Source organism: Medicago truncatula, chromosome 3 (assembly GCF_003473485.1).
Source record: "Medicago truncatula cultivar Jemalong A17 chromosome 3, MtrunA17r5.0-ANR, whole genome shotgun sequence".
Taxonomy (NCBI): domain Eukaryota; kingdom Viridiplantae; phylum Streptophyta; class Magnoliopsida; order Fabales; family Fabaceae; genus Medicago; species Medicago truncatula.
In genome coordinates, this window is record NC_053044.1 from 35,923,688 (window position 1) to 35,945,795 (window position 22,108).

At 39.9% G+C, this 22,108-nt stretch overlaps 1 protein-coding gene across 1 annotated transcript; it reads right to left on the reverse strand.

The window, feature by feature from the left end:
• Positions 1 to 122: 122 nt before the first annotated feature.
• On the reverse strand, positions 123 to 21,130 carry LOC11408205 (peroxidase P7). The gene is made up of 4 exons (XM_024778070.2): positions 20,806 to 21,130; positions 20,517 to 20,708; positions 865 to 1,030; positions 123 to 719 (listed from the first exon to the last, which is right to left on the reverse strand). The coding sequence occupies exons 1-4, from the start codon at positions 21,016 to 21,018 to the stop codon at positions 331 to 333; spliced, it is 960 nt and encodes a 319-aa protein (XP_024633838.2). The 5' UTR covers positions 21,019 to 21,130; the 3' UTR covers positions 123 to 330.
• Positions 21,131 to 22,108: the final 978 nt, after the last annotated feature.

A 22,108-nucleotide genomic window follows, 5' to 3' on the forward strand; every position in this document is an offset into this window, starting at 1 on the left:
TGTGTGTTTCCCATGCATGTGTGTATTTCCCATGCATCTTCCATACTCTTCAAAATTCTCAATTTCCTAATTAGGTTGTAATCAAGGGAGTCCTTGTTAATTACACTATCTTGTTTCACATGTGAAAAATTTGTAGCTTGAGACTTTATTAGAATATATGCTTACAATTCAAACCTGGCTATAAATGAATATCTTGCCATGTTTTACATTTATTTGCCTAATGAAAAAAGATACAATATCATTAGGCATAATTTGGAAAAGATATATGAATAATTACACACATATATAATATATGTATACGCATACGTACACAATATTACTCACTAATTTTCAGTTGGTTTTTCTGCAATTGATTCTGATCTGTCCATTGCTTCCTGTAAGGGGTTTGATGCTACTCATTTTGACCATGCCCTCGGCAAAGGCTTTAAAAAATTCAGCATTATTAGTAGCATATTTCCTTACCAGATTATTAGTAGAACTTCCAATATTGAACAACTCATGGTCTGAATGGAGAAGAGTCTTTTTAGCTAGTAAATTCTTGAAGTATAGGTTATCAAAATGTGTCGGTGTTTGATAGTCGAAGGGTTCGAGGACATTGTCATTTCCACTTCTGGGGCACTTGTTTTGTAGAGACTTTCTAAACAAGGGGTCAACGTTGGAGTCATTGTAAATGTGTGCTCGAAATTGTACACATCGAGCGAGACCAATTGTATGTGCACCTGATATTCAAGATATACTCAATTGAATTGAAACATAGTACTAATATTGAACATTAATTGAATGTCAAATTCTTCTTCGAGAGAATTTTTGAATAAAGTTGTGGTCATGAATCATGATAAAGCATTAATAGGAATACTATGGTACCTGAAAGAGCCACCAAGTCCTCAACTGAGAGCCCTTGGTTAGCAAAATTTGTTTTGAGAGTGCTTAGATTGAAAAAGGGTGCAGGAATTGAGTTATTGGCATCAGACCTACTAGCTGTGATTGAGTCCCTTCTTCCCAAGCCTACATCCCATGAAGGGCCTCCTAGCTGTAAATTCCAACAACTCTTTAATTAAGGGCTGGTATCATATTGGAATGTGAAATTACATATGATAGAAATAATACTCTGATACACAAATTTACATCAAAATTCGATAATAATTTAAAATGATTAAACTATTAGAAATTTACATCAAAATACGATAATAATTTAAAATGACCAAATTTACACAAATTAATGACGTGGCAATCATTAAGCGGGTCAAGGGACGAAATTTTAAATGGTTAAACTTTGCAAGGCTAATTTGTCAGGATTAACGATTGCAGGGACCAATTTTTAAATGACCCCTAATTACAGGGACGAAATACATATTAAAATCTAATTTAAATGGTTAATGCAGTTCACATATGTGCTTCAATGCTTTTAATAAGATGTTTAATAAATATAACAAGGTGTTGCAATTCATTAATCTCTCATTCAACACAATTAACCACAACTAATTTCAAGTGTATATTTGAATACAAGTTGTGCTTAATGAATACCACTAAGAACAATTTCTTTAAACACCTGAAAATTATGTTTATTTGAACACTTTTTTTTTTTAGGGAAATGTTTATTTGAACACTTGAAAGTTAACGTGTTATACCCTGTTTTTGGACCTAAAAATACTAGGCCCAGTTTCATTTCAAACTTTGTCAATTATCAAATTTCAACTGCACAGTTCAAATTGTCTCTGCCTCGCAGTATTTTCAATCACAATTTTACCTATGTTTTTCTTGCATAAAACTTTTTGAAATGTCTTTACTTGTCTTGTAAGTCATTCAAAAGTGTCTCTGAATCATTACATTGCTTTTTCTACAGTTTATTTCAAAATTTGCAAAAAGTCGTACAGAAGGGTATTTTGGTCGTTTCCTGCAGTGGGACCCATTTTCATCCCTGTGACTGTCTCTGAGTCTTTTCAGATTGATTTTTAACATTGCATCAGTAAACCTTGTTAAATTCATTTCAAACTTGCATCTGAGTCAGTGTCAAGTCAATTTGAATCTGTTTAGGTCATTTTAGCCCTAGGGGCATTTTGGTCATTTCACACAAAATTTTAGCATAGAGAGGTTACTTTGAAGTACCTCATTTAAACCATTGGTTCGTTTTAGTCCGTTTTGTCAATTTTATTTTTGTTTCGCTTTACGTTTTGTCAGGTTACCAATTTTATTTCAATTTTATTTTTTATTTTGCATTTTGGTCCTCAAAGAGGTCCAAAATTGCTTTTCAGTCCAGAACTCTTTTTTTTTAAAATTGCATTTCAGTCCAGAATTCTTTCTATTTGCATTTTTAGTCCTTTTTGTTATTTCCATTTTAGTCCTTTAATTTTTCAATTTTGCAGAAAAGGGCTCAAAGTGTCAAACTCACGTTTCTTTCAGTTAAAGTCCAGATGTCACAATTCTATTGGTCCAAGATCACACATGTCAGCTATAAAAGGTGTACAGTGCCACACAGACCCATTAACCACACGCCACTTCACCAAAAAACAGAATCAATTTTTCTCTCTCTTGTCAGTTAGATCAAAACCAAAATCACAGAGAAATCAGCAAGAACAAAGAAAAAATCACGAACCCTAGTTCAGAAATTCGCCAGAACTCATCCAAATTCAACCGTTTTTTCTTGGATTTTCTCACGGTTCTCAGAGATTCGCGCGTAATCATCATCATTGAACCTTTGCTTCTGCAATTCTAGGCGCGAATCCGCCATTGTTGACGGCGGACTCAAGCACCGATCACAGAGATCAAAGCGAAGAAGAAGAGGGAAAGAATCAGAGATCCAAACCGGTGAAGGAGATAAAGAAAGCAAACCAGTAGGAAAACAACGGTTCATTTTCGGATTCAAGAACAAAAAATCAACAAACAGCACCAGAATTCAAGTTTCTCAAAGATTCCGATTCGAAATCTCCGTTTGAAACCGCAGGTAAAATACGTAAAACTCGCCTTTCTTTCTCAAAAATATCCATAAGCACGAATCAGTTACAGATCTGTAAAGTTCCAAAGCTCTCATTCAACAAAACACTAAAAAGAATCAAGAAAAATTTCTCAAAACCGTAACACAAAACCGTAGATCTACGTTGATTCACGCCTTGCATGTAAAATCCAGTGCCATATTCGTGTTTAGGATAAAAAAGGATATCTGAAAACGTAAGTTTTTTTGAAAACGGTGAAGTTCGTTCAACTCCGGCGGCGGCGCCGCCACCCTTGGGCGGCCGGCCACCACGCCGGAGGAACAAGCCTCACCGAGGAAGATGAAGATCTTCCATTTTTTCCAGAATCCGGTGAGAGGTGAGAGAAGAGAGAAGAGTTTAGAGAGAGAAGAGTTTAGAGAGAGAAAGAAGAGTGTAAAATAAAAAAAACCGGCGCTAATGTGTTTATATAGCCAGTGAACCGGACCGGTCCAGGACCGGTCCAATCTCCTTCATTCCTGGCCGTTGGATCTAGGGTTTCCTACCCTGGATCAATCCAACGTCTCCTGTGCAATCTGAGTTTTGTGTGTTGGGCTTTGGGTTGGGCTTAGGCTTCTTGCGCGCTTTTGCTTATTTTCCTGCTATTTGCACCATGTTTCTTTGCTGTTTGAACCCCTGCATGCTTAAATTTTCTCTAAAAAAAATCTCCAAAAATTATCACATGTTTCTTGATGTATTTTCCTTTTTTTTTATATTTCTCAATGGTTTTAAAATGATAAAAAAAAAAGCATGTGATATTTCTTGGGTAATTAGTGTATTAGACAAAAATTTGTGCATTTTTTAGTAGTGTATTTCTCATGAAATGTTGGCATGTGATATGAATTTTTGGGAATGCAATTTTGTGATAAGTTTGTTGCTGATTACATGTTTAATTTGCTGCTTGTGTATCTCAATTTCATCTCCCTTTTTGTTCTGCAATTAGTATGCATTTTTACTAGTAAATAAAGTGCCAAAATATTTTGAAAGTGTACCATAAACTTAGCATCAAATATGTCCCATTTTTTTTCACATTAGGGCACAAAGCAAGACTTCTAAAAATGTCATAATGAAGGGATTATGGGTCATATATATGCTAGAGCCTTATGACCATTTTCATGCACATTTTGTCACTTTATTAGTTTCTTTTATGTCTTTCCTCTTAATATTTTTGTGCACTTCTTTTATTCTATGCTTTATTTTACTAATCATCTCACTTCTTTTGTTCCATTCATTTCATGAGCATTTCTCCATTTCACCACTATCTCCTCCACTTTCTTCAGCTTAGCATTTATTTTTGCAAATTTTAATTCATTTGGTGATGTAATTTGCTATCATTGGTATGTAGCTTGGCAAAGGGGCCATAGAATGTATTTAGGCAATTTTTGTAATATGGACTATGGACACTATGGCGCACCGGCACGCACACACTCACCCTAGATGTATGCCTAGGATTGCATGGTTAGATGAATGCTTAGGTTTAAACACTTAGAGAAAATCCAACTTTTTTCCAAAAAATATGCAAACAAATTCACTTCAAATATTTTTTTTCATAAGAAATGGAGTCAAAACTCCAATAATTTTTCCCTTTTTTTTTTTAATCAAATTCTCAAATAAACCTAATCATTAAGACTTCTTTTGCAAAATCACTAAGCAAACCCTCACTTTTTCATACTCTAATGCTCATGAAGCCTCTCAATCCCCTTCTTCAAATCATTTTCAAAATTTAAAATCAAACAATTAAAACAAAAAACCACAAGTCTTTTTAGCAAGAACTACGCCGGTTTTGATCCCGTAAAACGGTACGTAGGCAAGGGACTTTAAACCCTCCAAGCCGAAATAAAATCAAATTCTACTTCTTCTCACCCCCATTCTTCACTAATCACACCTTCTTTTTTTACAAGTAGGCAATAAAAAATAAAGCGTAGAAATCAACTTAGGAGAACGGCTCTTATGGAATACCATAATCGTTCCGGGTGCCTAACACCTTCCCGTAGCGAAAACGACCCCCGAACTTAGAATCTAAGGGTTTTTCTCAATTTTGCCCTTCCCAAGAAAAAATAGAGAATATCAACGGTCAAAAGGTTCAAGTCCAATTAATGGCTTGGCACCCAAAAACCATGATAACAGAAATGGCGACTTCACTGGGGACATTTTTTTAGCGGGTCGCGCCTAGTTTTCCTTAGTTTATATTTACGCTTTGTTTTATTGCTTACATATGTGAATACTTGTTTACTTTCATTTGACGTGTGGGGTGAGAATATCAAAAGTCCTATACCCGGGCTGAGTGAACTTATGTTTAGGTAGAGATATAATCGACAATTCGGTCCGGGGGTTGCCTCGTGTATTGGATTATGCGATCAATCTCACATAGCTGAGGCATTTTGAAGGTGATATTGTCGGCGTGTGTTGTCATGCTTAGGCACTTCACTTTCAATTGTTCGACGAAGCTATGAACCGTAGTTACCAAACCCATCCTAGCCTTTTTAGGACGTAGTGCGGTGGCTAAATTGAGTGTTGTCTCAAACTTTAGTCGTCACGCGATACTACACTCAAACTAGACCTTCTCACAAATAATCATGGAACGGGTGTCGTCCTGTACTACCATGATATATGTGAGAGAGGTTGCAGTTTGGGAACTGTGTTAGAACCTTGGTTACTACTATCCAAAGCCTTAGTTCACCGGACGCCGTGTCCATCCGTGGCCCTGTTACTTTGAATCTCAACCCACCTTGTTCTTTGTAACTAAACAACACAATCATGCATACATGCATTCATGCATAAACATTTTTCATGCATTCATCGAAGGGCTTAAACAAATGGAAATTTTTGTAAATAATCACAGGTATGAAGAAGACTAAGTGCTACAAGTTCAAGGAAGTGGATTTGGTCAGTTTAAGAGAGTTGGCACTCAAGGTCAAGAGTCAAACAGGGTTCCGACTCCGGTATGGGGGATTGCTTACTTTGCTCCGAACCGATGTGGAAGAGAAGTTAGTGCACACTCTAGTGCAATTTTATGATCCGAGCTTCCGTTGCTTCACTTTCCCGGACTTCCAGTTGGTTCCTACTCTCGAGGCTTACTCCAATCTAGTGGGTTTACCTATAGCCGAGAAGACGCCTTTCACCGGTCCCGGGACTTCTCTTACTCCTTTGGTTATTGCTAAGGATCTCTACCTCAAGACTTCCGACGTCTCCAACCATCTTATTACCAAGTCTCACATCCGGGGGTTCACTTCAAAGTATCTTCTTGAGCAGGCTAATCTCAGTACTACTCGTCAGGATACACTCGAGGCTATTCTTGCTTTGCTTATCTACGGGCTCATTCTCTTTCCGAACCTTGATAACTTCGTGGACATGAATGCTATCGAGATCTTTCATTCCAAGAACCCGGTTCCTACTTTGCTAGCGGATACCTACCACGCCATTCATGACAGGACTCTCAAGGGCCGTGGGTATATTCTTTGCTGCATATCTCTTTTGTATAGGTGGTTTATTTCGCACCTTCCGAGTTCCTTCCATGACAACTCGGAGAACTGGTCCTACTCGCAGCGGATTATGGCCCTCACTCCTAATGAGGTCGTCTGGCTCACTCCTGCCGCTCAGGTGAAGGAAATCATTATGGGTTGTGGGGACTTTCTCAATGTACCCCTTCTTGGTACTCGTGGAGGAATCAACTACAATCCCGAGCTTGCTATGAGACAGTTTGGTTTCCCTATGAAGTCGAAGCCCATCAATCTTGCTACATCTCCAGAGTTCTTCTTCTACACGAATGCTCCTACCGGACAAAGGAAAGCTTTCATGGATGCTTGGTCCAAGGTTCGAAGGAAGAGTGTGAAGCATCTAGGTGTGAGATCCGGTATTGCTCACGAGGCCTATACTCAGTGGGTGATAGATCGAGCTGAGGAGATTGGTATGCCTTACCCAGCTATGAGATACGTGTCTTCATCTACCCCATCTATGCCTCTACCTCTACTCCCCGCGACTCAGGATATGTATCAGGAGCATCTAGCTATGGAGAGTCGTGAGAAGCAAGTGTGGAAAGCTCGGTACAATCAAGCTGAGAATCTAATCATGACTTTGGATGGTAGAGACGAGCAGAAGACTCATGAGAACCTGATGTTGAAGAAGGAATTAGCTAAGGTCCGGAGGGAATTGGAAGAGAAAGACGAGCTGCTTATGAGGGATTCCAAGAGAGCCAGAGGACGGCGAGACTTCTTTGCCAGATACTGTGATTCAGATTCCGAGTCCGATGATCCTCCGACTACTTCCTATGCTTGAGGGCTTCATTTGTTTATCTTGTTGAAATTTCAAAGTCTTCCTTTTAAAAATACTATGTAGTTTTGATTATCTGCAAGATTTCTAATTTGTTTAAAAATCCTTCGATGAAAAAAGAAGTCTTTCGCATTTGCATTTGCATATCATGCATCATATGCATCATGCATTGGTCACAAAGGCTTCCAAGTGCTCACTATCTCCTGGTTCCTCTGCCGCAGTGTGAAAAGTGGCTCGTGCTCAGAAGGTCTACGAACCTGATAGAATTGATCGAACCAGAGAATACAGAAGAAAGAAAAAGGCTATGGAAGAAGAGAACACGCAGCTCCGTACCGAATTGGCATCTCTAAGGGAGGAATTGGCCAAAGCTCATGATGCTATGACTGCTCTGTTGGCTGCTCAAGAACAACCAACTCCTGTAGTTTCTGCAGCTGCAAATGTGACTCCTACCGTAACAACTGATCCCCGCTTTATCATGCCATCTGGGTATCCTTACGGACTTCCGCCGTACTATACTGCTAATACAGGGGCAGGCACCTCTGGTACTACCAACAATGGCCCAATTTCAGGGGCAAACTTGACTCCTGTTAGTACCGCCTTGACTCAAGCCGCAACAACTGTTACCGAGCCCATTGTGAATACGGTGCCTCAATTTGTCCATGTTAATGCGCACCACGGGAGTATTGCCGCAACCGAAACTATGGAAGAGAGAATGGAAGAACTTGCCAAAGAGCTCCGACGGGAAATTAAGGCCAACAGGGGAAACGGAGACTCCATTAAAACCCAGGATCTCTGCTTAGTATCGAAGGTAGATGTTCCAAAAAAGTTCAAAGTCCCGGAGTTCGACAAGTATAACGGGCTGACTTGTCCTCAAAATCATATTGTCAAATATGTCCGGAAAATGGGCAACTACAAGGACAATGATTCCCTTATGATCCATTACTTCCAAGGCAGTCTGATGGAGGATGCTGCAGAGTGGTATACTAGTCTGAGCAAAGATGATGTCCACACTTTTGATGAGCTAGCAGCCGCTTTCAAAAGCCATTATGGGTTCAACACAAGATTGAAGCCAAATAGGGAGTTTCTCAGGTCCCTGTCTCAGAAGAAGGAGGAAAGTTTCCGTGAATATGCGCAAAGGTGGAGAGGGGCAGCTGCCCGTATCACTCCTGCTTTAGATGAAGAAGAAATGACTCAGACATTTCTGAAGACTCTCAAGAGAGATTATGTTGAAAGGATGATTATCGCAGCACCAAACAATTTCTCAGAGATGGTTACCATGGGAACACGTCTGGAAGAAGCTGTTCGGGAAGGCATCATTGTGTTTGAGAAGATTGAGTCATCTGCAAATGCTGCGAAGAGATACGGTAATGGACATCACAAGAAGAAAGATACGGAGGTGGGAATGATAGCCGCTGGAACTAATCCATCCAAGGCTACTGTTGCTCCTGTCAATGCTGCTCAGTTTCCCCCGTCCTACCCTTATGCACCGTACTCTCAGCATCCGTTCTTCCCACCGTTTTATCATCAGTACCCTTTGCCACCGGGCCAACCTCAGGTCCCTGTCAATGCCATCGCTCAACAGGTGCAACATCAACCGCCAGTTCAACAGCAGCAGCAGCAATATGCTAGACCAACTTTTCCTCCTATACCAATGTTGTATGCAGAACTTCTTCCAACTTTACTCCAGAGAGGACACTGCACGACTAGGCAGGGCAAGCCTCCACCGGACCCTTTACCTCCAAGGTTCCGCTCTGATCTTAAGTGTGACTTCCATCAAGGCGCTTTAGGGCATGATGTTGAGGGGTGCTATGCTCTAAAGTACATCGTCAAGAAGCTTATAGATCAAGGGAAGTTAACTTTTGAGAACAATGTGCCACATGTCCTCGATAATCCGCTCCCAAATCATGCTGCCGTGAATATGATTGAGATATGTGAAGAGGTTCCCATGCTGGATGTCCGCAATGTTGCAACTCCTCTGGTGCCACTCCATATCAAGTTGTGCCAGGCTTTATTGTTTGAACATGATCATGCTGAGTGCCAAGAATGTTCCCGCAATCCTTTGGGTTGCCATGTCGTCCAAAACGATGTCCAGAGCTTGATGGACGGCAATTACCTTACTGTCAGTGATGTTTGCGTAATTGTGCCGGTCTTTCACGATCCGCCTGTTAAGAGGGTGCCTTTGAGGGAGAGCGTTGAGCCGTTGGTGATAAGGTTGCCAGGACCAATTCCTTATGTTTCGGACAAGGCTGTTCCATACAAATACAATGCTACTATGATAGAAAATGGAGTAGAGGTGCCTCTAGCCTCCTTTGCCACAGTAAGCAATATTGCCGAAGGGACTTCTGCAGCGCTAAGAAGCGGGAAGGTCCGTCCGCCGTTATTTCAGAAGAAGGTAGCTACGCCAACCACTCCACCAGTTGAAGAAGCAACTCCAACCGTTGTTTCACCCATTGCTATAGATGTGAACCAGCCAGGCAAATCTATAGAGGATTCGAATTTAGATGAGATTCTGAGGATAATAAAGAGGAGCGACTACAAGATCGTTGATCAATTGCTGCAAACTCCTTCAAAGATATATGTCTTGTCGTTACTCTTGAGCTCTGAGGCTCACAGGAATACCTTGTTGAAAGTGTTGGAGCAGGCTTATGTTGACCACGAGGTCACGGTAGATCGTTTCGGTGGCATAGTGGGAAATATTACTGCTTGTAACAACCTCTAGTTTAGTGAAGAAGAGTTGCCGGAAGTGGGAAAGAGTCACAATCTGGCTTTGCACATCTCGGTGAATTGCAAATCAGACATGATATCAAATGTGTTAGTGGATACCGGTTCCTCCCTCAATGTAATGCCCAAGTCAACTCTAGATCAGTTGAGCTACCGAGGGACCCCTTTGAGGAGGAGTACTTTCTTGGTCAAAGCTTTTGACGGATCTCGAAAGAATGTGCTGGGGGAGATAGACTTACCGATAACCATTGGCCCTGAGAATTTCTTGATTACCTTCCAAGTGATGGACATTAATGCATCCTACAGTTGTCTGCTGGGAAGACCGTGGATACACGATGCGGGTGTGGTAACCTCCACCTTACATCAGAAGTTGAAGTTCATAAGAAGTGGAAAGCTTGTTACCATTCATGGAGAAGAGGCATACCTGGTTAGCCAGCTATCATCTTTCTCTTGCATAGAGGCAGGGTCGGCAGAGGGGACCGCTTTTCAAGGATTAACTGTCGAAGGTACGGAGCCCAAGAGGGATGGAACTGCCATGGCTTCTTTGAAGGATGCACAGAGAGCCGTCCAAGAGGGTCAAGCTGCCGGCTGGGGCAAGTTAATACAGCTTCGTGAGAACAAGCATAAGGAAGGTCTTGGCTTTTCCCCAACTTCAGGAGTTTCCACCGGGGCATTCTGTAGTGCTGGGTTTGTCAACGCAATCACAGAAGAAGCAACTGGATTTGGCCCGAGGCCTGTATTTGTTACACCAGGAGGCTTTGCGAGAGATTGGGATGCCATTGACATTCCCTCAATCATGCATGTTTCTGAGTAATATACCTTGTTGCTTAAGTATCTTGTTTTTTCAAAATAACAATCCTCTCGCTCTGCCCAAAGCGAGAGTGATATTTTCTGTAAGGGCATGTTTGTTTCGGCATTGCCGTTGATTAATAAAAATTGTCGTTTCTTTCACGACTGCTTTTTTAGTGCCTTTTTTCCCTTGGAAATAATGGTAATGCCAGAAAAAACCAAAACATCTGTATTTTTCTTATTAATTTCAAAAATCTGCATAAAAACCCTCTTTCTAAAATCATCCAACCATTTTACGCAGATTGAACTATAATAAACCCGTTGGGCACAGTAACCCTGCATTCCCTCCGAATTTCGAGTTCCCAGTGTATGAGGCCGAAGATGAGGAAGGTGATGACGTACCATATGAGATCACTCGGTTACTTGAGCAAGAAAAGAAAGCCATTCAGCCTCACCAGGAAGAGATTGAGCTTATCAACATAGGTACCGAGGAGAACAAGCGAGAAATCAAGATCGGTGCTGCTCTAGAGGAATGGGTTAAAAAGAAGATCATCCAACTCCTCCGGGAATATCCGGACATTTTTGCATGGTCGTATGAAGATATGCCAGGTCTAGATCCTATGATTGTGGAGCATCGGATTCCCACCAAGCCTGAATGTCCTCCCGTCAGGCAGAAATTGAGAAGGACTCATCCAGACATGGCTCTCAAGATTAAGAGCGAGGTTCAAAAACAGATTGATGCGGGTTTCCTCATGACAGTTGAGTACCCTGAATGGGTTGCCAATATTGTACCTGTGCCAAAGAAGGATGGTAAAGTCCGGATGTGTGTTGACTTCAGAGACCTGAACAAAGCCAGTCCAAAAGACAACTTTCCATTACCTCATATTGATGTGCTTGTTGATAATACTGCTCAGTCTAAGGTGTTTTCCTTCATGGACGGTTTCTCCGGTTACAATCAGATCAAAATGTCTCCTGAAGATAGAGAAAAGACGTCTTTTATCACTCCATGGGGTACTTTCTGCTACAAAGTGATGCCGTTCGGCCTAATAAATGCTGGTGCTACCTACCAAAGAGGAATGACTACTCTGTTTCATGACATGATTCACAAAGAAGTCGAAGTATATGTGGATGATATGATTGTAAAGTCAACAGATGAGGAGCAACATGTTGAGTATTTGACAAAGATGTTTGAAAGGTTAAGAAAATACAAGCTTCGATTGAATCCCAACAAATGTATATTCGGCGTCAGATCCGGGAAGTTATTAGGCTTCATTGTCAGCCAAAAGGGCATTGAAGTCGATCCTGATAAAGTCCGGGCCATCCGAGAAATGCCAGCTCCACGGATCGAGAAGCAAGTCAGAGGTTTCCTCGGACGTTTGAATTACATCTCCCGATTCATATCTCACATGACCGCAACCTGCGGGCCGATCTTCAAGCTACTCAGAAAGAATCAGTCTGTTGTATGGAATGATGAATGCCAAGAAGCTTTTGATAGCATCAAGAATTACCTGCTGGAACCACCTATCCTTGTCCCGCCCGTGGAAGGAAGGCCTTTGATTATGTATTTGGCAGTATTTGATGAATCCATGGGATGCGTACTTGGTCAACAAGATGAGACTGGAAAGAAAGAACATGCTATCTACTATCTAAGCAAGAAGTTCACCGATTGTGAAACTCGGTATACAATGCTTGAGAAGACTTGTTGTGCTTTGGCCTGGGCCGCTAAACGCCTGCGTCATTATTTGGTGAATCATACAACTTGGTTGATATCCAGAATGGATCCGATAAAGTATATCTTTGAGAAAGCTGCTGTTACTGGGAAGATTGCACGATGGCAGATGCTTTTGTCTGAATATGATATTGTGTTCAAAACTCAAAAGGCAATCAAAGGTAGCATTCTTGCCGATCACCTTGCTTACCAACCTCTTGACGATTATCAACCAATTGAATTCGACTTCCCCGATGAAGAAATCATGTATTTGAAATCAAAAGACTGCGAAGAACCGTTGATTAATGAAGGTCCAGATCCCAATAGCAAGTGGGGTTTAGTCTTTGATGGTGCTGTCAATGCTTATGGTAAAGGAATTGGGGCAGTCATTGTATCCCCACAGGGGCATCACATCCCTTTTACCGCCAGAATTCTGTTCGAATGTACAAACAATATGGCTGAGTATGAAGCATGTATCTTTGGGATCGAGGAAGCAATTGACATGAGAATCAAACACCTCGACATCTATGGAGATTCTGCGCTCGTCATCAATCAGATAAAGGGTGAATGGGAGACCCACCATGCTAAGTTGATTCCTTATCGTGATTATGCGAGACGTCTGCTGACATATTTTACAAAGGTTGAGCTGCACCATATTCCTCGTGATGAGAACCAAATGGCTGATGCTCTTGCTACTCTATCCTCCATGTTTCGAGTAAACCATTGGAATGATGTGCCAATAATCAAAGTGCAACACCTTGAAAGACCTTCACATGTGTTTGCTATTGGGGATGTGATCGATCAGGCTGGTGAAAATGTGGTTGACTATAAACCCTGGTACTACGACATCAAACAGTTCTTGCTGAGCCGTGAGTATCCGCCGGGTGCTTCCAAACAAGATAAGAAGACCCTGAGAAGATTGGCCAGTAGATTCCTGTTAGATGGAGATATTCTGTACAAGAGAAACTATGACATGGTATTGTTAAGATGTGTTGATGAACACGAAGCAGAGCAGTTAATGCATGATGTACATGACGGTACCTTTGGGACCCATGCTACAGGGCATACTATGTCAAGGAAGTTGTTACGGGCAGGTTACTACTGGATGGCCATGGAGCATGATTGCTACCAGCACGCCAGAAAGTGCCACAAATGTCAAATCTATGCTGATAAGATTCATGTGCCTCCGCACGCTCTCAATGTTATTTCATCCCCATGGCCGTTCTCAATGTGGGGCATCGACATGATTGGAAGAATTGAACCGAAGGCTTCAAATGGTCATCGTTTCATCTTAGTGGCAATTGACTACTTCACCAAGTGGGTTGAAGCAGCATCTTATACCAATGTGACCAAGCAAGTGGTAGCTAAGTTCATCAAGAACAACATCATCTGTCGATATGGTGTTCCCAGCAAGATTATTACCGACAATGGTACCAACCTGAATAACAATGTGGTGCAAGCTCTTTGTGAAGAATTCAAAATTGAGCATCATAACTCTTCTCCTTATAGACCTCAGATGAATGGTGCAGTTGAGGCCGCCAACAAGAATATCAAGAGAATTGTCCAGAAGATGGTAACCACTTACAAGGACTGGCATGAGATGTTACCCTATGCTCTGCATGGCTACCGTACCACTGTGCGCAGTTCAACCGGGGCAACCCCTTTCTCTCTTGTATATGGTATGGAAGCAGTTCTTCCTTTGGAAGTGGAGATCCCATCCCTCCGTGTGATCATGGAAGCAAAGTTATCTGAGGCTGAATGGTGCCAAACCCGGTATGATCAGTTGAATTTGATTGAGGAAAAACGTATGGATGCCATGGCTCGTGGACAGTCATATCAAGCAAGAATGAAGACCGCTTTTGACAAGAAAGTCCGTCCTCGAGAATTCAAGGTAGGGGAACTTGTATTGAAAAGGAGGGTAAGCCAGCAACCCGACCCAAGGGGCAAGTGGACGCCTAACTATGAAGGTCCTTATGTTGTCAAGAAGGCCTTCTCCGATGGTGCTTTAATCCTTACACACATGGATGGTGTAGAACTTCCAAATCCAGTGAATGCCGATATAGTCAAGAAATACTTTGCCTAGAAATATGAAAAGAACAGCGTGGTAGGTCGAAAACCCGAAAGGGCGGCCTAGGCAAAAATGCGCTTCCCGGTGGATCGAAAACCCGAAAGGGCGGTCCAGGCAAAAATAAGGGACAAAAAATATATATATATATGAAAAAGCTCGCTGAGATTGCACGCAACTCAGGCAAGAATGAGCGTCTCGATGAATCGAAAACCCGGAAGGGCGGTTCATGCAAAAATGAGATTGAAACAAAAGGCAAGTAACTATATCTGGCCAACCACCGTCCCCCTTGGGGCATCTGCAGCTGTTAATGACCGTCTTCATCAAAAGCTCTTATGCTCGCGAATTCAAAGTTTCTGGGAAATGTCATGATTACTGTGTTCAATGTACCACCAACCAATAAAATTACCATTTTCCAAGCTTTGTAAATCCGTGGAGTCACGCCTTCGGCTGACCACCACTCTTATACATCAATTTGAGCTTGTGCTTTTGTTTGAAACTCTGCTTTCTTTTTACTTTCAAAGTTATATACAAAACATTTTCTTTCTGTTTTGATAATGATAATGCTCGAAACAAACATTTTGAAAATTGAAAAAGTTTTTTGAAAAGCAAACCTGAGCAACAGGGTACATTCAAATGAACATGCATGAGCGAGTGTGTGTTGGTGTCTATTTCAATATATGTTACAAGCAGGTTCTCCTCCAGGATAGTCTGTGGTCAATGGCAAGAATGAAAAAAAAAACAGAATGAAAATGCATGAAAATGAATAGGCTCGCTAAGTTGAAAACCCGAAAGGGCGACTTAGGCAAAAATGAGCAACCCGCTGGATTGACAACCCGAAAGGGCAGTTCAGGCAAAAATGGGGCATTGAAAAGAATTTATTTCCCCGGTGGATCGAAAACCCGAAAGGGCGATCCAGACAAAAATGGGATGCAAAAAAATGATGAATGAAAGTTGAGAAAATAACATGCAAAAAAAGCATTGACCATAGATGCGACGCCCACGGTACAGCCGGCATTATTCCCAGTAGAGTCTCCCAAGATTCTATCCCCAGCAAGTTGCATAGCTACCTGCCCTCAGCCATGGTTCCGACACGTCTCCCAACGACGTCATCACCAAAGAGGATTTCCAAGAATGTGTAACATAGCACGAGCCACTACGTGCCCAATACTCTGATGTCTTGTCTTCCCCGTGAAGTCGTGCCTACAAAATGCCAACAGTCATGCATTACAAGCATTCATACATGCATAATCATGCATATTACGTGCCCACGCATTTAATAAAACTGTTATGTCATCTATGCATATTGCATTTCCAATGTCAACATCAGTCTCAATTCAATACTCATGTCAGGTTCTCTATCAAAACCTTGTGAGCCATTAGTATCGGTCGATTTCTACCTTTCAAATCAAATCAACGTCAAGTCAATTTCAACCTATATTTTGTCAAAAAAAAAACTAATCCCCTGTGAATTTGTTTCTGTTCGGTCAAGTGCCCAGCTCAATCCAAGAGCAGCTTGTACCTGTCAATATGTTTCTGTTTGGTCAAGTTACCGGTTCGCATCCAAGAACGACTTGTACCCGTTTACTTTTCAATGCTGTCGGTCGAGTTACCAGTTCGAATCCAAGAACAGCTTGTACCCGTCTATCTGTTTCTATTCGCTCAAGTGGCTAGCTCGATCCAAGAGCAGCTTGTACCCGTCTATCTGTTTCTATTCGCTCAAGTGGCTAGCTCGATCCAAGAGCAGCTTGCGCCTGTCTATTTTGTGTTTGTCTCCGGTGGAGTAACCAGTTCGCATCCAAGAACAAGCTCGCACCTGTCTATTTGCCTTGCTTTCAGTCGAGTAACCAGTTCGAATCCATAAGAACAACTCGTACTTGCCAATTTTCTCTTTTTCCCAGTCGAGTCACCAGTTCGAATCCATAAGAACAACTCGCACTTTCCAACATCCCCAAGTGAGTTACCAGTTCGAATCCATAAGAACAACTCATGTTTGTCCAGTAACCTCTATCCCCTGTGAAGTTACCAGTTCGAATCCATAAGAACAACTCGCAGTTGTCTGTTCGTTTCATTCCTGGTCAAGTGGCTAGTTTAAATCCAAGAACAGCTTGTACCTGTCCAACTTGTTTCTAGTTCCCCGTTACTCTGCTATTCATTATCTTTGTCAATGTCTACCAATCCCGCAATGGATACGACATATTTTAATCTCCATGAGGTCTTGCATTCATAATCCAAATGGTGCATGGCATGCATATTATTTGAAAATGGGTAGGCGTATTTTTACGTCCAAACACAGTGCAAATGCTAATATTTAAGTATCTTCGTCCTGTCAAGCCAAAGACTCCGTCTCTTGACTCTCCAGACAAAGAAACTTAAATAGGGGCAGCTGTTATACCCTGTTTTTGGACCTAAAAATACTAGGCCCAGTTTCATTTCAAACTTTGTCAATTATCAAATTTCAACTGCACAGTTCAAATTGTCTCTGCCTCGCAGTATTTTCAATCACAATTTTACCTATGTTTTTCTTGCATAAAACTTTTTGAAATGTCTTTACTTGTCTTGTAAGTCATTCAAAAGTGTCTCTGAATCATTACATTGCTTTTTCTACAGTTTATTTCAAAATTTGCAAAAAGTCGTACAGAAGGGTATTTTGGTCGTTTCCTGCAGTGGGACCCATTTTCATCCCTGTGACTGTCTCTGAGTCTTTTCAGATTGATTTTTAACATTGCATCAGTAAACCTTGTTAAATTCATTTCAAACTTGCATCTGAGTCAGTGTCAAGTCAATTTGAATCTGTTTAGGTCATTTTAGCCCTAGGGGCATTTTGGTCATTTCACACAAAATTTTAGCATAGAGAGGTTACTTTGAAGTACCTCATTTAAACCATTGGTTCGTTTTAGTCCGTTTTGTCAATTTTATTTTTGTTTCGCTTTACGTTTTGTCAGGTTACCAATTTTATTTCAATTTTATTTTTTATTTTGCATTTTGGTCCTCAAAGAGGTCCAAAATTGCTTTTCAGTCCAGAACTCTTTTTTTTAAAATTGCATTTCAGTCCAGAATTCTTTCTATTTGCATTTTTAGTCCTTTTTGTTATTTCCATTTTAGTCCTTTAATTTTTCAATTTTGCAGAAAAGGGCTCAAAGTGTCAAACTCACGTTTCTTTCAGTTAAAGTCCAGATGTCACAATTCTATTGGTCCAAGATCACACATGTCAGCTATAAAAGGTGTACAGTGCCACACAGACCCATTAACCACACGCCACTTCACCAAAAAACAGAATCAATTTTTCTCTCTCTTGTCAGTTAGATCAAAACCAAAATCACAGAGAAATCAGCAAGAACAAAGAAAAAATCACGAACCCTAGTTCAGAAATTCGCCAGAACTCATCCAAATTCAACCGTTTTTTCTTGGATTTTCTCACGGTTCTCAGAGATTCGCGCGTAATCATCATCATTGAACCTTTGCTTCTGCAATTCTAGGCGCGAATCCGCCATTGTTGACGGCGGACTCAAGCACCGATCACAGAGATCAAAGCGAAGAAGAAGAGGGAAAGAATCAGAGATCCAAACCGGTGAAGGAGATAAAGAAAGCAAACCAGTAGGAAAACAACGGTTCATTTTCGGATTCAAGAACAAAAAATCAACAAACAGCACCAGAATTCAAGTTTCTCAAAGATTCCGATTCGAAATCTCCGTTTGAAACCGCAGGTAAAATACGTAAAACTCGCCTTTCTTTCTCAAAAATATCCATAAGCACGAATCAGTTACAGATCTGTAAAGTTCCAAAGCTCTCATTCAACAAAACACTAAAAAGAATCAAGAAAAATTTCTCAAAACCGTAACACAAAACCGTAGATCTACGTTGATTCACGCCTTGCATGTAAAATCCAGTGCCATATTCGTGTTTAGGATAAAAAAGGATATCTGAAAACGTAAGTTTTTTTGAAAACGGTGAAGTTCGTTCAACTCCGGCGGCGGCGCCGCCACCCTTGGGCGGCCGGCCACCACGCCGGAGGAACAAGCCTCACCGAGGAAGATGAAGATCTTCCATTTTTTCCAGAATCCGGTGAGAGGTGAGAGAAGAGAGAAGAGTTTAGAGAGAGAAAGAAGAGTGTAAAATAAAAAAAACCGGCGCTAATGTGTTTATATAGCCAGTGAACCGGACCGGTCCAGGACCGGTCCAATCTCCTTCATTCCTGGCCGTTGGATCTAGGGTTTCCTACCCTGGATCAATCCAACGTCTCCTGTGCAATCTGAGTTTTGTGTGTTGGGCTTTGGGTTGGGCTTAGGCTTCTTGCGCGCTTTTGCTTATTTTCCTGCTATTTGCACCATGTTTCTTTGCTGTTTGAACCCCTGCATGCTTAAATTTTCTCTAAAAAAAATCTCCAAAAATTATCACATGTTTCTTGATGTATTTTCCTTTTTTTTTTTATATTTCTCAATGGTTTTAAAATGATAAAAAAAAAAAAAGCATGTGATATTTCTTGGGTAATTAGTGTATTAGACAAAAATTTGTGCATTTTTTAGTAGTGTATTTCTCATGAAATGTTGGCATGTGATATGAATTTTTGGGAATGCAATTTTGTGATAAGTTTGTTGCTGATTACATGTTTAATTTGCTGCTTGTGTATCTCAATTTCATCTCCCTTTTTGTTCTGCAATTAGTATGCATTTTTACTAGTAAATAAAGTGCCAAAATATTTTGAAAGTGTACCATAAACTTAGCATCAAATATGTCCCATTTTTTTTCACATTAGGGCACAAAGCAAGACTTCTAAAAATGTCATAATGAAGGGATTATGGGTCATATATATGCTAGAGCCTTATGACCATTTTCATGCACATTTTGTCACTTTATTAGTTTCTTTTATGTCTTTCCTCTTAATATTTTTGTGCACTTCTTTTATTCTATGCTTTATTTTACTAATCATCTCACTTCTTTTGTTCCATTCATTTCATGAGCATTTCTCCATTTCACCACTATCTCCTCCACTTTCTTCAGCTTAGCATTTATTTTTGCAAATTTTAATTCATTTGGTGATGTAATTTGCTATCATTGGTATGTAGCTTGGCAAAGGGGCCATAGAATGTATTTAGGCAATTTTTGTAATATGGACTATGGACACTATGGCGCACCGGCACGCACACACTCACCCTAGATGTATGCCTATGATTGCATGGTTAGATGAATGCTTAGGTTTAAACACTTAGAGAAAATCCAACTTTTTTCCAAAAAATATGCAAACAAATTCACTTCAAATATTTTTTTTCATAAGAAATGGAGTCAAAACTCCAATAATTTTTCCCTTTTTTTTTTTTAATCAAATTCTCAAATAAACCTAATCATTAAGACTTCTTTTGCAAAATCATTAAGCAAACCCTCACTTTTTCATACTCTAATGCTCATGAAGCCTCTCAATCCCCTTCTTCAAATCATTTTCAAAATTTAAAATCAAACAATTAAAACAAAAAACCACAAGTCTTTTTAGCAAGAACTACGCCGGTTTTGATCCCGTAAAACGGTACGTAGGCAAGGGACTTTAAACCCTCCAAGCCGAAATAAAATCAAATTCTACTTCTTCTCACCCCCATTCTTCACTAATCACACCTTCTTTTTTTACAAGTAGGCAATAAAAAATAAAGCGTAGAAATCAACTTAGGAGAACGGCTCTTATGGAATACCATAATCGTTCCGGGTGCCTAACACCTTCCCGTAGCGAAAACGACCCCCGAACTTAGAATCTAAGGGTTTTTCTCAATTTTGCCCTTCCCAAGAAAAAATAGAGAATATCAACGGTCAAAAGGTTCAAGTCCAATTAATGGCTTGGCACCCAAAAACCATGATAACATAACGACAATCAAAGTCGTGGTTAGTTTTGTTTTATGGATAATTAACGAGTCGTAACACCTTGTTATATTTATTACCTGAACACATATATATTTAAAATGTGTTACCATCTACTATATTATTTTGATGTGAAATTTATAACATAACTTACATGAACAACTGAGTCTCGAGCAGCCAGAGCAAGAATATCAGCACAGGACACAACCTTGGGGCATGCTTTCTCCACACTGGCTTTGATGTCATCAATCACGTTGAATCCTCTAGCTGAATTATTGTTAGCTGCTGCTGTTTTCTCTCCTATGAAACTGCTTGTATCATCCAACAGAATCGATGCGTCACAGCCCTTAATGATCATCATTGGGTTAAATGAAGCCAAGTTAAGTGAAACAGAAGATTAAAATCAAGTCAATAATGTATTTTATCATATCATATACACTCACATTTACAAAGCAGTCATGGAAATGCAATCGAAGTAAAGAAGCTCCTATTCGAGTTTCTTTTTTAAGAGCATTTACGACTCCTTGGTTCACTATAGACAACAGTTCCGGGCAGCTGTTGCAGTAAAAGTCTGTACATAACTCATTTTGGCCATCTGCTTCAGATATTTCAGAAGCTGCAAGAAGAACAATTAAGAGGAAGTAGTAAGCTGCCATGTAAGAAGCTATAGAGAACACTAAAATGAACAAAATTGGTGACTTCTCTTAAATAGTACTAGTAAACACATTAAAAGTTATTAGGTATATTCTAATCAATATCTGTTTGAATTGCTTTTACGTAAAAGTAAAATCATGCAAGTCTTATCCAATGATAAAATCTGTGTGGTATATTAATCACCAAAAAAAACTTGTGGCATATTTCAATTACCCGACAAAAAAAAAAAATGTCGCTACTATTTGTATGTGTAGCATTAGTTATGAATATAATAATAAACTAAAAGAACAATTATTGGCTGGTTGGTTGAAATGTCATTTTTAGCATTTTGTTTTTACCGCTAAAAAGTAGTGCCTATAACTAAGTTCCTTTTGCATGGATTGCTCAATAGGGGCTGAATCAATGTCATTTTGTGATAGGAAGGGTCCTAAAAAATAGAAATGCGCCATGTGTGGATAACAAATGAAGTGGTCGCTTAGAGCTTGTTTGGCCAGCCTTTTTTAACAACTTCTCATCTCCCTAAAAGAAAAAGTTAGACCAGACAATATTTAAAAAAAAAAGAAGCTTGTTTACAATTAATAAAAACCAAATAAAAAAATCCTTATGCAAAAGGTGTTGAGAATTACTTTCAAATGATTTTTAGAGATTTTTGTTATAAAGATCACCCATCGATTCCTTTTCATGCCATTTTATTATTTTGTTTTTTTAATCCATCCGTATCAAAAGGCGAGATCATGAGGAAGCAACATATCCACGCCAAACCAATCAACTAGATCTTGAAGAAGAAACAAAACTATGTCAAACCAATTGTGCTCTTGTAATAATTTTTGAATAATAAATAAAATTAATAAAAAATTATACATTTTTATGTTTTTTTTTTATTTTTAATAAAAAAACTCCTTTAAGAGCTCGTCATTTCATATGGTGTGGCCTTGAAGAGGCCAAAATAGCTCCTTTAGGAGAATGCCATGCTTTCTCTGGGCAAAAAAAAAAGGGTTTTGAAAGTAAGGTATATTAGTATATTACTTTTAAAAATAGGTTATTAGAGAAAAAAATCATACATTTATTCTACTCACTCACAACCATTTTTTT

What these genes read in the sequence shown, in the direction of transcription:
- LOC11408205 (XM_024778070.2), bottom strand. Translation starts at nt 21,018, where the DNA reads ATGGCAGCTTACTACTTCCTCTTAATTGTTCTTCTTGCAGCTTCTGAA. An exon ending in CTCGAGACTCAGTTGTTCAT is followed by an intron (nt 1,031 to 20,516) that starts GTAAGTTATGTT and finishes TGGAATTTACAG; the next exon opens with CTAGGAGGCCCTTCATGGGA. An exon ending in GGACTTGGTGGCTCTTTCAG is followed by an intron (nt 720 to 864) that starts GTACCATAGTAT and finishes CTTGAATATCAG; the next exon opens with GTGCACATACAATTGGTCTC.